Source organism: Danio rerio, chromosome 4, assembly GCF_052040795.2.
Source record: "Danio rerio strain M-AB ecotype USA chromosome 4, GRCz13ab, whole genome shotgun sequence".
Classification (NCBI taxonomy): Eukaryota; Metazoa; Chordata; class Actinopteri; order Cypriniformes; family Danionidae; genus Danio; species Danio rerio.
This window is the reverse complement of record NC_141024.2, coordinates 80,172,928-80,186,770: the sequence shown is the minus strand read 5'-3', so window position 1 is coordinate 80,186,770 and position 13,843 is coordinate 80,172,928. Positions and strand designations below refer to the sequence as shown.

General features: G+C 34.7%; 1 protein-coding gene and 1 long non-coding RNA gene across 3 annotated transcripts; both read right to left on the bottom strand.

Annotated features, from left to right (window-relative positions):
* Nucleotides 1-845: 845 nt before the first annotated feature.
* On the bottom strand, nucleotides 846-3,626 carry LOC141381938 (uncharacterized). Its single transcript, XR_015483922.1, has 2 exons — nucleotides 3,199-3,626; nucleotides 846-2,704 (listed from the first exon to the last, which is right to left on the bottom strand). It is a non-coding gene; the product is annotated as an uncharacterized LOC141381938 (long non-coding RNA).
* A 4,165-nt stretch (nucleotides 3,627-7,791) lies between these two features.
* On the bottom strand, nucleotides 7,792-13,023 carry zgc:174704. Of its 2 annotated transcripts, NM_001114418.1 has the most exon segments (3): nucleotides 7,792-9,225; nucleotides 12,469-12,619; nucleotides 12,971-13,023. In NM_001114418.1, coding segments are annotated over 2 exon segments (996 nt in total). In that variant the 5' UTR covers nucleotides 12,554-12,619; nucleotides 12,971-13,023; the 3' UTR covers nucleotides 7,792-8,314.
* Nucleotides 13,024-13,843: the final 820 nt, after the last annotated feature.

Here is a 13,843-nt window from a genome sequence, read left to right as displayed (position 1 = left end):
AATATATTCTTGATGTAATATGAAGCCTTGAGCTGCGGTCACATTGGGCTTTTCCTCCCATAGATTTCCATTCATACGCATGCGAATGCATCAGCTTTGTGAACTTTGACCTGCGAAATCGCATCACTTTACTGCGTGAGACTGATCGAGGATCAAAACATGACCTCTCTAGACAGAAATTAAAAAAATTAAGCAATCGCTCGCTTTTTAAATGTCTAATCATCTAGTTTAGTCCCGCCCCTTTTCGCAGCACCGCACAACAGAATTTCGCACACACAAACTCTAGTGTGACCGCAGTTTAAGCTATGGTCAAACACACATGGAGCCGCCCTCCACTCTCTGTAACAAGCTACAAGTCGATTATGTAACTTAACTTACATAACTTAATCTTACTTATCAAAAAAAAAAACATTGATTCTCTAGCTTTTCTTAGAATAAAGCATAAGGTGGATATATAGCGTTTTGCAAAAAAAAAAAAAAAAAAAAAAAAAAAAATGGTATGTTATGCACATTCCGACCAAAACTAACTCAGAATCTTATTATTATTAATCAATCTTTGTTTAGATTATTCCATATATTTATGATGTGTGTGTATATAAATATATATATATATATATATATATATATATATATATATATATATATATATATATATATATTTTTTTTTTTTTTTTTTTTTTTTTCATTAATAATTTAAGATGTTTGACAATGTTAAGATAAATTTGTTGCATTTTGGCATGGTTTTTGACTTATGTATGAACTATTTATGGACATAAAACTAAATAAAAAATATCCTGGATTTGAAAATATTGTGTTCACTGAGCTAAAGCAATAGTTTTATGTACAAAAATTGTGAATGAACTTGACTGTTGATGTCTTAAAGCAGGGCTCACCAATCTCGGTCCTGGAAGGTCGGTGTCCCTGCAGGGTTTAGCTCCAACTTGCCTCAACACACCTGCCTGGATGTTTCAAGTATACCTAGCAACACCTTGATTAGCTTGTTCAGGTGTGTTTGATTAGGGTTGGAGCTAAAATCTGCAGGACACCGGCCCTCCAGGAACAAGTTTGGTGACCACTGTCTTAAATAATAATGTCAAATAACTAACATTTTTAAAAATGGATATATCTCGTTTTAAAACTAAACTCTTCATATGTTTTTTTTGTAACACTTACTTTTACAACCCGCAAAGTACCACGTAAGTACAGTGAAATAACGGTGTACTTTTGTGTACGTATGGTATTAGTAAAATGAACGTACGTGTTGGTATAATGGAACAAACTGTAATGCTTGGGTAATAAAGGGGGTAACAACTAGACATGCTACACGCAAATTACCGTGTAAGTATATTGATTTTACAGTGTACTTTTCTATAAAGTGCAAAGGAACAAATGGGTAATGTGTGGGTAATAAGGGGGTAACAACCAGATATGCAATGCTTGGGTAATTTGGGGGTAAGAACCAGACATGCAACACGCAAAGTACCGTGTAAGTATATCAATTTTACAGTTTACTTTTCTATAAAGTGCAAAGGAACAAACGGGTAATGTTTACGTAATAAGGGGGTAACAAGCAGATGTGCAACACGCAAAGTACCCCATAAGTATATTGAATTCACGGAGTACTTTTCTTTAAGTATTATATAAAGAATGAATCAAGGGTGATCACAACCTAGTGCAACCTGCAGACACCTGCTTAAGTACATTATTAATAGTACCCTTATTCAGTGCTTGGGTTTTTATAAGGGTTGTTTACTAAACAAGTTTCACAACCCGTATTGAATATTGTATGTATTTTAAATCTGCAATTCAATACAAATATATATTTTCATACACCACTTACCTTATGAAAGCTTAGTCGATCTCACCACCGCCAGCAATTTCTCAACAACATTATCAACAAATACTTTTGCATGATATACTGCAGGGTTTAATGCCGATTAAAACAGGCTTGCATTTTTACTGCTGTCTGCAGAACGGGGGGACCAACTGTTACATTTCAATGAATAGCTGATGTTTTATTGAAAAATGTAGTGTGCAATTTGGCATTTAATCAATCAGCTGTAGTTTTCTGTTCTTACTGTTCAAATATACACTTGTGCATTAAAGTCCAGCTTGTTCCCTCCTTGTTCCCTGTAGTTACAGGGTAAATACAGCATTTGCCGGTTGTAAAATAAAGTGAAGCCTTGTTCCCTTTAGTTACACAGTAATTAAATATGCTGTAACAGCATTAGCTGTTTTAAGTTCAAAGTACTTGTAAAAGTGCATACCATAATGAGCACAAGCAAAAACATAAATTTCATCAACTTCAATAACAATTATTTATTATTAACATTTATTAACAAACTCATAAACAAACTTTCTTACAAACTTTTATCACACAATTATTATATACACTTGAACAGATGGGGAAAAAGCTGCTTAATTATTTACTCAATTGAAAGAAAGAAAGAAAGAAAAAAAGAAAGTAAAAAAAAGAAAGAAATAAGAAAGAAGAAAGAAAGAAAAAAGAAAGAAAGAAAGATCAACGCCTGAACTTGTTTTTTATAGGCAACAGCTTGTGTCCCTTCTTCATTGTGATGATCTTTGTCTCAAGACTGGGGCAGGAGACAAGGAACTGTTGTAATTCTTTGGAATAGCACTGGAGTGTTGTTCCATTTACATATGGTGGAACTTAATTCAGTTCTCCCTCCGAAGCAATTGCCACCTGTAACCAAAAGTGCAGAAATTTAATTTGTAGAATTTCAAAAAGGTATAGCAATAGAAACCAATTAATATCAGGCTATCAGATTTACAACCCTCATTGAATTGATAATTACTGTCAGTAGTTGTCAAGAGCCCTTTCAGATTAAAAGTAGTTTGGTTTGTTGGGTTGGATCTAAACTCTTCAAGAAGGTGAATGTCGAGTATTTCTATTTCCAATATTATTTAACTAGAGGCTGTATTTTATGCTGCTTTTGAACTGTATTGCAATAAAGAATTTTTTTTCTGGCATTTAGCTTATGCTCTGATATAGATAGGGTGAAAAAAAGATTGCACTGATGAATCACTCAATAATCTTAACAAAAAATATAAATGCATCACCTAAAGGAAGGTGCCTAGTTGGAACATATTTAGATCAGGCTGTAATTTTCTAAGAATCTTTGTTTAACTACTTAGCAACAACCCTAAAATTATTACAACATCTGTGGTCATACATACCTCTGCAATTATACTGGTCAGGGCCAAGGTAGATTTTTCCACCTCGTGCCTTTTTAAGCAATCCCAAATACTTAGAGCCTTTTTTATATGTTTTAAGTACAAGTTTCATTGAATGATAATTTTCCTGTTAATCACCAAAAAGTTGCTTTTAAACAAACAAATGCTATGAGTATAAAAGTAACAAATTTAATCTCTAGAATTAAAAAAAAAGTTGTAAAATGTAAAACATTATATTAAACAAGCAAAACTGGGAAATTATATATCAAAATCACTTACTCCTTTCATTCTGATTTTCAATATCATCTGGTATGGAAAGCTGTTGTTTTCCAGCCGTTCCATGCATTCTGAACAATTGTCTGCTATAAATGAAACAAACAAAAAAAAAGAGTACATTACAAAGTAATAAATACATAGCATTTTACAATTATGTTATTACACCTTTACAAAATACCAGCAAACCATCATATTTCTGTTCTAGATATTAGCCTTTAGATATACTTCACCTTTATGTTTCTTGTCTTTAATATATTTTTTTGTTGACTCGAAAAAAAGATTAGATTGGTAAATTAATATGGGATAAAATGTTTTACATTCACAACTGTTTAAAAACTTTGGAAATACATTTGCCTTTTTTTCTTTTCGTTGAAGCAGTGGTGGGGTTAGGAGCAGTGGGTTCCAGCACATGCATAGTCACAATTGGGTCAAGAACAGGCACAGTAGGATCCAGCACAGACACAGCGGGGTCCAGCACATGCACAGTCACGATTGGGTCAAGCACAGGCACAATAGAGTCTAACACATGGGGTCACAGCAATGCATGGACCGATGTATCCTCTTTCGATTGATCTCGCATCCATCGCAAAGCAAAAAAGGATGATTATAGCTCTTGCTTGACCAGGCACAGGTCTGCCCAGCCTGTGAGCTACATCCACTACTCCATTCATCCTAGCCGCCCTCTCAGGCATCATTTCTTTACATATCTCCATTACCTTACATTTTATTTTCCATTTCCTGTACACACATAGACACCATCTTCATTTGTATTGCTCTGCATCCATAATTCTTTTTTTCCAGTTAAGGAATAACTTTTGCTTGTTCTGTGATTTTGCTCGATGTTGTTAATATTATTATTATTATACAGAATGTTGTACAACATTTGAATGTTACAGAATCGTGGTAACTTCGAGCACAATGTAGAAATCATGAAAAGTGGAACAGGGCAAGTCAAATTAAAATCAGTCAAAGTTCTTAGCAGTCAAAATTTTTTTCACTGCATCTATTGCAAAGGGATGTTTTCCCACAAAAAGTTGTGGTGACACACTCGCAGATGCCGAAAAGAACCTCAGGTGAGCCTACAAGGGCCAAAGGCTTGAGCTTATAAGCTGCAGAGTCTGTGTTCTCTGAAAATTTCTGTTAGTGTGTTTGAAAGCTTCTGGACCCCATTAGGCAGGATGAGTCAGTTGTCCGTAATGACATTGTACGTGTCTTGTTGGCTTTACGTACTGACTTCATATCACCAATGAAGAAACTGTAAAGCCAGCAAATTTTCACAAAGTTGTAAAGCTGGGAAAAAAGTGTCTGGTTTTGATGAAGAAAATCACACCTACACAGCACCAAGTCTAGCACTCATAATAGGGCATTCTTTGCAGAAAATTGCAGCTATCATTCACTGCAGGGCTCTGATGACAGAAAATGAGGACTTGATCAAATCAACTGAAGTCTCTAAATGCTTCTAGATGGTGTGAACTTGTTTCACACTTCACCTTAAACACACATAGTGAGAAAAAAGTTCAACAGACCATCAGCTTTCACACAAGACGTACAGCTTCTTCACACTCACCTGGAACAGGCTGCAACAGTTACCTCTGACAAAATGAGCCAGAAGTCATCTCCGTAAAAAAATATGCTGATCTTGCGAAAGCCACTATGGCAGATAATAGTTTTTAATTGATGGCGTGTGGGGGAGGTGTCCAAAATGCGTTTAGAGAACTTTACTCACAGTGATACAAACCACTTCTCAATGACGTGTCCTTAGGACTTCCCCAATTTGAAAAAAAGCTCTGTGAACCCTTTTCACATATTGAAATCCAAGGCAAGTTTAAACAAAAAGTTGCTGTTCTTCTAACACCCGACATGGTTTAATCCTTGAACCAGCTAATTAACAACAGAATGCAATGGGGTGTAGAGGAAACAAATGTCTATCTCTTCTCCAGGCCAAAATGTTTCACACACTACTATGGTCAAGACTGCTTGACACACAAATTATGAAAAAACAGAATATCTGCGCTCAACACAGCTAAGGAAACGCATAGCAACCCTGTCACAAATATTAAATCTTATACACAATGAACTTGATCAGGTAGCTGACTTCCTGGGACATGATATATGTGTCCACTGTGATCACTACAGACTCCCTGAAGCAACAGTTCAGCTCGCAAGAATTTCCAAGCTGATCTTTGCAGTAGACAAAGGCTGTCTTGGAATCCACCAGGGAAAGTCAATTGATGGCATTCAAATTGAAGGTCTGTGAAAATTGTTGAAATACCATCCCCAAAAAGAGAATAGTTACCAAATATATAAATATGGTATGATTTTAGATCAAATACCGAAGAAGATGAGAATGTGGACAAAAGGGACGGAAGCCTGCCTGACAGAAGCAGTGACAGAAGCCTGCCTAAATGAAGGTAATTATTGTATCAGCCTAAAAAAGGTATTGGCAGCAGCCTTTTAAGTGCAAATCATCATCAATTGATCATCAATAAAAAACTAATTCAGTAGTACTTTATAACTGTACACTATGAATAGTTAAGCATTAGCAAATATTTAATTCATTTAAGAAATATTTTTGCATCAATAGACATTAGTATGCAGTTATTACAATATGACTGAAAAATAAGATGTATAAATGTTCAATTAAATAGTTTATCAATGATTTCTTTACTCATTCTGAATGATCTTAATAACCACCAACTACTCTTGACGGGATCAAATTTTACTCTTTTTACAAGATGTAAGATTTATCTTTGTGGTTTCCAGATGGTCTAAAGTTTCAGCTCAAAATACCAATCGAATTATGTATTACAGCCTGCTGAAGATGAACATTTATAGTAAGATGACATTCTAGCATCTTTTTTATTGCCTTAATATGCAAATGAGCTGCTTCTTTCAACCCATCGTTCCTACACGCATGTCTACTTTTACTGCGTCATGTTCGGATAAACAGTACAGAGACAGACATGAGACAGATGAAGCAGAGAGTCAAAATAACTAATTAAGGTATATAATAAGGTTATTTGATGTATTTGTGGTGGAAAACATTTAAGCCTTTTTGCAACAATGAACTTCTGTCTAAACAGCTTCCAAAAGGTGAATTTGCATCATAGGTGCCCTTTAAAGGTAACTAGTAAGCATGATATCTTTTAAATATGATCCCTCCCATGTCATCCAAAGCCACGCCACCTGAAATCGCGAACACGCTTATTAAAGATGACAGAGAACCATTAAATCATGCCATTCACCAGTTGTACTTTATAATACTACAATTCTGAACAAAAACTGTATTATATCTTGCATGTTTTTAGTCATTTCCCAGAGATGGGTTGTGGCTAGAAGGGCATGCGCTTTGTAAAAAACTTGCTGGATAGGTTGGCAGTTCATTCCGCTGTGGAGACCCCGGATTAATAAAGGGACTAAGCCGACAAGAAAATAAATTAATGAATGTTTTCAGTCATGTAGTTAGCAAGCAAAACTTGTCATCAGTCTCTCATCAGACTCACTCTCTCACACACTTTGTCCTAAAGCCGCGACTGTATGCTTAGTGTTTAGCCTGCGACATGCAGGAATTACACTTATTAATGAGCCAAACTTGTATGCTATTTCAGACCGAATATTCAAAGTAGCATGGTGAACATTATAGGGACCACACAGGATCTCATTGTTCAAAAATAAAGCAATGTGAATAAAAAACAACTTCAGCTCAGTAAAGCAGGCTAAGCGAAATAACGCTATTTACTGATGTTTTGTTGTTAAACTAAATAAAAATCTACATTATCGATGCTGTAAAAGGTTTCTTATAAAACTGTAAATAGTCGCATTGAACTTGTTCGTCAGAAGATTTCAGTGGCTGAACAACACTTCTGTGCATATAACCCATTCATAACAACTCAATCTACATCAGCTCTGCATGACTGAAAGATGTTTAAAACAGAACATTACCTGTCTAACAGAAATAATTCAGCCATGGTGTCGTCCTTCCTCCAGCGTGGAAAACTAACTCCAATATTGATTCAGGATAGTTAAAAGTTTTGATTCTGCATTTGTTTTGACTGTGGCTTGTGTAAAGGCTCATCAGTGGATCTGCGTGGACATGTGCGCAGTAGTTCAAACCTAAATTTGTTCACAGTTTGGGCTACTTATCAGAATTATGGGAATATTCGGCCTGATATTTTTTCAATAAGATAAACATTTTTTTGTTTTATCCCTTAAAAAACAAAAAAAGTGCACGTAAATACATTTAGATTTGCATTTGAGTACTGAAATTAGCATGTAAGCTAACAAATCACTCATGTTCTCATTCACAATAGAGACACTGGGTTTCTCATACAATGATTTATATGTAGTAATGTTGGAGTTTTCACATGAACGTATATTTAAAGGCGAGCAGTTGTCTATAGAAAGTTTAATTGTCTTCATGAAGAAAACTTACAGTTTCTTTCTGAGATGAGTCCATCAAAATAAATGTGTAGTGTTTTGAAACCAAAGTCTTCATTTGTTACCCACAACACATCAAGATTTGATCAAGTCAAAATCTCATAATCTGAAACAAATCTCATCTGTCGTAACTGACAAATGGCATTGTGTAGTCTGAACAGGGCTTTAGGGAGTCTAAAAGATAACGACGAAGCTAACAGAGGTAAGAATCTCTTGTTATTTATAGGGAGTCAGGAATCATCTGATTGGTGAATCATGTTTTAGCTAATGCTGGACCAGTCGTGAACAATAATAAGCATGTGATCCTCTCGAAAGTAGTTTATAAATAAACTTCATGTCAATGAACAGCCAAACTACATGAAAAAGCTGCCGTTTTCAATATACTCGTGTTTGTGTGGACAAGGTCTCAATGTTGAGGACTCTGCTCTGCATTGTGAAGCTTCATGTGAGCGCTGAGGTTTATTTTTTGTTTAAAGCTTATTCCACACTCACTGCATCTAAAACGATCCTCTCTTGAGTGAGTCTTTATGTGTTGCTTAATGTAGTCTTTGCGTGTGAGACTCTTTCCACACTGATCACATATGAACACTATGATTCCAGAGTGACCATCCATGTGGTTCTTGAGGCTAGTTTTGGTTGTGAAGCTCTTTCCACACTGAGCACATGCAAACGGCTTCTCTCCGGTGTGACTTATCATGTGGTTATTGAGTGCGCTTTTACATGTGAAACTTTTACCACACTCTGTGCATGTGTAAGGCTTCTCTCCAGTGTGGATCGTCATGTGGGTGTCATGCTTTTGTTTTTGAGCAAAACTTTTTCCACACTGTGTGCAAGTAAATTTTTTTCCTCCATTGTGAGTTCTAATGTGGTCTTTAAGGTTGCCACTTTGCGTAAAACTCTTTCCACACTGTTGGCATGTGTAGGGCCTCTCTCCAGTGTGAATTCTTTTGTGCACTGCAAAGTTTCCTGCTTGACAGAAGCTTTTTCCACACTCTTGGCATGTGTACGGTCTCTCTCCAGTGTGAATTCTCATGTGGGTTTTGAAGCTTTTTTTTTTACCAAAACTCTTTCCACACTGTTCGCAAGTGTAAGGTTTCTCCCTAGTGTGAACTCTCATGTGAACACCAAGGTTAAGCTTTTGACTGAAACTCTTACTACACTGTTTACTGCTGAAATTACACTCAGTTTTGGATTTCCGAGATCTTCCGAGTGATGAAGTCTTTTCAGTCAGTGTGGGTTTTTCATCAGCTGTTATTTCTTGGTGTTGCTCTTCCATTTTATTCCATTGTTGAGTCTCTTCTTTCAGCACCATCAGGTCTAAAAAAAAAAAAAGTGAATTTTAGTATTAAGGCACTAAGCGACAAGCATGGAATGGATGTTTCACCCAAAAATTAAAATGACCTTACCATTTACTCTGCGTCTTTTAAATATTTCCTTTCTTCTGGAACACAAAGTAAGCCAGCATGTTTTTCACAATATCTTCTTTTGTGTTCAGCAGAATCAAGAAACTCAAAGATTTAAAGCCACACGAGGGAGAAGTAAATGGTGAGGCTATTTTCATTTCTGCATTAACTACCCCTTTAAAGGGTTCCTATTATGAACCTTTTTTTACAGGATGTAAAGTAAGTCTTTAATGTTTCCAGAATGGGTCTGGGCTTTCAGCTCAAAATCAGATCATATACCTTGCAGAATATTTAATTTTGGGGGTCAGAGATAAACCAAGCTCTTTTTGTGCCTGTGGCTTTAAATGCAAATGATCAAATGCACTCGGTCTAGATTACTCCTGTTGTGTTCCCTCATGTGTATCTTCCACTCAACATTTTTAACATGCTTGGAAGACCTTGTTGAGACAAATCCTGCATGTTCATAGCAATTACGGATAATTGAGCTTATATTTGTGAGTTTGCATTATTGTATATAACTTATGCAAATGTTTCCCTCTACTGGGTTGCAGCTGGAAGGGCATCCGCTGTTTAAAACATATGCTGGATAAGTTGGTGGTTCATTCCGCTGTGGTGACCCCTAATGAATAAAGAGACTAAGCTAAAGGAAAATGAATGAATGAACTTATGCAAATGCTTAATGTCACATTTGCTTTAAACTGTAGTGATGAGAATATGGCAAGATGACATACTTTGCTACTTGTTTTCATTCATTTGTACTTTTGTCTCAGTTTTCTTGCCTTTGTGTATGTCCGGAGGCTTAGCTGAAGACCTATATGGTGACATTTTATAAAATTAGAGCGTTAACAATTAATTTGATATATATATAAAATGTTTTTTAAAAATGATTGCAGTTGCTGTTATACTTCCAGTTGTAGTCATGCAAAGAAATATGCATAAGACCAAGGAAGCACTTTTGGAAGGAACATTTCAGTATAAAACAATTAATGTCGCATTACCAGGCTTTCCAGCATTACATCTAATTTAGTACGTTTCATTTTTAATCTTTAGACTTTTGCTGTAATAGAAATTGATACCACATACCGAACGGAAAGAAAAACCTCCGCATTTCGTGACTCAGTGTTCCTTTAAGGTAATAAAAAAAAAAAAAAAAAAACTGTTTACATGGTAGACTCTTAATAAGAGTACTAATCATATTAAAATGGGAGTATTGGTGTCCATATAAATGTACTCAGTGAAAGTGCCAGATAATGTCGCGAGCTGTCCAAGACATCTGCATTCGTCTGCCTTTAAGATGATTCCATGTGCGCTCAAATGTTTTATTAAGTTTGATGTGTTTCCTCCTTAAACGCAAATTTTGTACAGCGCCTGCTTTGTACAGCGCGTTGCTTTGTCAGAATCCTTGTGAAATATAGCCATACTTAAGAACGCATGGTTTAAGCAAATTTGATGAATGCGAACGCATTAGTGTAAATGGGGCCATAGTAGTGACCTGATCGTATATGGTATTGTTTTAGAACCTCCAATTTAGTTGCCTATTGGAGAAATGACCTGGAATAATAAATGGCTACTTGCTCTACAAACAAATGTGTTCATGACTATTCATACAAAGAAAAATAATAAAATGAGAAAATACGACTTTGCAACATCAAGCAGCATTAGACATGGGCCAGTATAAGATTCTGACGGTATGATAAGCTTGGATATAAATATCACAGTTTCATTGTATTGTGATTACTGCTCTAAAATGTATTCTTTTTAATCTCTGGGTAAAAAAAAAAAACAAGAACTTTTTCCCTTTGAACACAATATATTTTCTTTTAAGAAACTTTGAGGCTCAGTTTCACAAACAGGGCTTAGATTAAGCTGGGATTAGTCCTTAGTTAAATTAGGCTATTTAAGCCAAATTTATAAAAATGGCCTTAGTAAAATATATTACTGGTGTGCACCTGGAGAAAAAATTAAACTGATGTATTTTATCTCACGGAAAGTTATTTTGAGTTGAGACCGCTCAAACATGCAATTTAATCTTGACTAGCCTTTAAACCTTGTTTGTGAAACCGGGGGAGAAAGTATTATGGGGCAGTAAACATATCAGGCTGAATCATTCAAATGAATCATTCGTTTCAAAAACACAGATTTCTTTACATTTTAAAATGGCATCTTTGGATATATTTTATGCTGGAGATACTGTTGTCCTGAAAAACTTATAACAAAATGTAAAAAAAAACCTTACATATACTGTCGTACTGTGGTATACCTTGAAAACGGTTATCGTTCCATACCTAAGCAGAATAACCCTGTTTTAAGGATCTAAAAATAAATTCTTTAAAAAAAGTCTCAAGCAAAAAGATTCCAATGGCGACGCCTGCTGGTACATGAAGAATTTGGTCAATACTGACGAACTTCACACTAGTCAGTGCAATGCTAAACGTTATTGTTCCACTATATTTAGTTTGTTTTGTCTCACGTCATCCCACAGCAACATCTTATAGCTTAGAATACTGTACAATGTTTTATAACAATTATTGTAGTGTCCATTTCATTTAGCATATTTAATATTGGGGGCATCCACATCATTTGACAAACTGTAAACCAGGGTTTCTGCAGGTTTCTTTTTATGACATTTTTAAGACCATTATGAATGAAATTTAAGACCCATAAAGGGATAAAGCTAAAGAATTTTTCCAATGGTCTAGATGGAAAAGATTTTTATTTGCCCCATTAAAAAAATAAAAAAATAAATGAAAAAAATTATAAATTATATATATATATATATATATATATATATATATATATATATATATATATATATATATATATATATATATAAACAATAATAAATAAATAAATAATTTTTATATGTATTTTATATATTTCTAGCTAAAGATTTTAAATTTTTTGTTTGAAAAGCAATAACCTTAAGAAGGTAGAGAAAATGGGAGACTAATAATACATACAATAATTTCAAAAGACATGAGAACAAGTAACAAAAAAGAAACTCATTTCTGTCTTTCAATGCGTGCTTATGTGCATTTAGGAGAACTAGGCAGCACACTCAGGGCTGCAAGATGGTTTTAATTCAGTATTCTTATTATTAAAATATATCTGAATGAGAATCAAATGACTGAGTTGGTCTTTGAGAATGAAAACCAACCTGTTTGTTCCTGCAGATCTTCCTGTTTGACTGTGAATGTTTCTTCAATCTTCACATCTTCACTCTCCTCTTTAATAAACGCCATCTTTATAACAGTGTGGAGATCAGTCGCTTCAGCAGGAGATTTTCCTCTGTGTTTTGACACTTTATCCTGTTTAAAAGGAACAAAACGATAAAAATGTCCTGTTGAAAATTTATAAAACAATGAACAGAAATAAAATAACTTCTCTTCAACACTTGCTTCAACAGTTTATTTTAATCAGAGTAATTAACAAAAATAAATCAGGTAAAATGTTTCATTAAAACACGTATTACACACTTTTCTGTTACTTTAGTCAAACAATAGCCCTCGACTACTGAGAATAAAATAGTACTACGTTGTATAAAGGGTTAAAATAATATTTCCAACAGCAGGAACATAATTTAGAATCGTATAAAAACCCTAAAACTTTAGAACTTTAACTTTAAATCGGGTTATATCTGTAAAACTTTTAAAGCAAACCTTTCTCCAGTTGAATCACCGCGCTGTAGCGGCGCCGCCTGATGACGTCACGTCACGCCAAAATAAAAGTCTTTTGTTTAGCTTTTTTGCCACTGTAGGCAGGGCAAACTTTATTTATAGAGCACAATTTTACACAACCGTGGTTGATCCAAAGTACTTTACAATAAAATAAACTACACAATAAAACAAAAAAACTAGTATTAAAAATACAAAAAAATGTATGTTTAAAAGTAATACTAAAATACAAATAAAAAATAACATGCATTTGTCACTCAAAGGAAAGAGAGTAAAAATAAGTCTTTAAGTTAGATTTAAAAGCATCCAATGATGTAGCAATCCCGATGTTCAGAGGGAGACTGTTCCAGAGCCATAGAGTTAAAGTTGGTTTTATAATAGCACATTCTGACTTTCCCCTTAATAATATTATTTTTTTTATAAAAGTATTATTTGCAAACTCTAAATAGTAAAATCATATTAGCAGCAAATGACTATCAAAGTACATTGTTCACAATCAAATAAACAGTGTCAATGTTGTTTTCAAGCCACACTTGCGTGCTCATTCCAATCTAATAGTCAAAGTAACATGGTAAACAATACAGAGACTTCTAAATGAACGAATGTGTGAATATAAAACCAACTTTACCTCTATCACAGAAAGCTCTATCACCTTTTGATTTGCAGCGAGACCGAGGGACAGACAAAAACTGGTCATCAACTGGTGATTTTAACGGTCTACAAGCTAAATAAAGTCCAATAAGTTTACTTCACTGACATAGGCTGGGGCAAAATTGTGCGCAGCTTTTAATTAACAAAAAGAAATTGAGTAAAACGTTTCATTAAAACACTTATTACACACTTTTCTGTTACTTTATT

Bases quoted from the DNA above. Each gene is read 5' to 3' on its own strand.
- zgc:174704 (XM_087247008.1), bottom strand. From the start codon at position 9,220: ATGGTGCTGAAAGAAGAGACTCAACAATGGAATAAAATGGAAGAGCAA.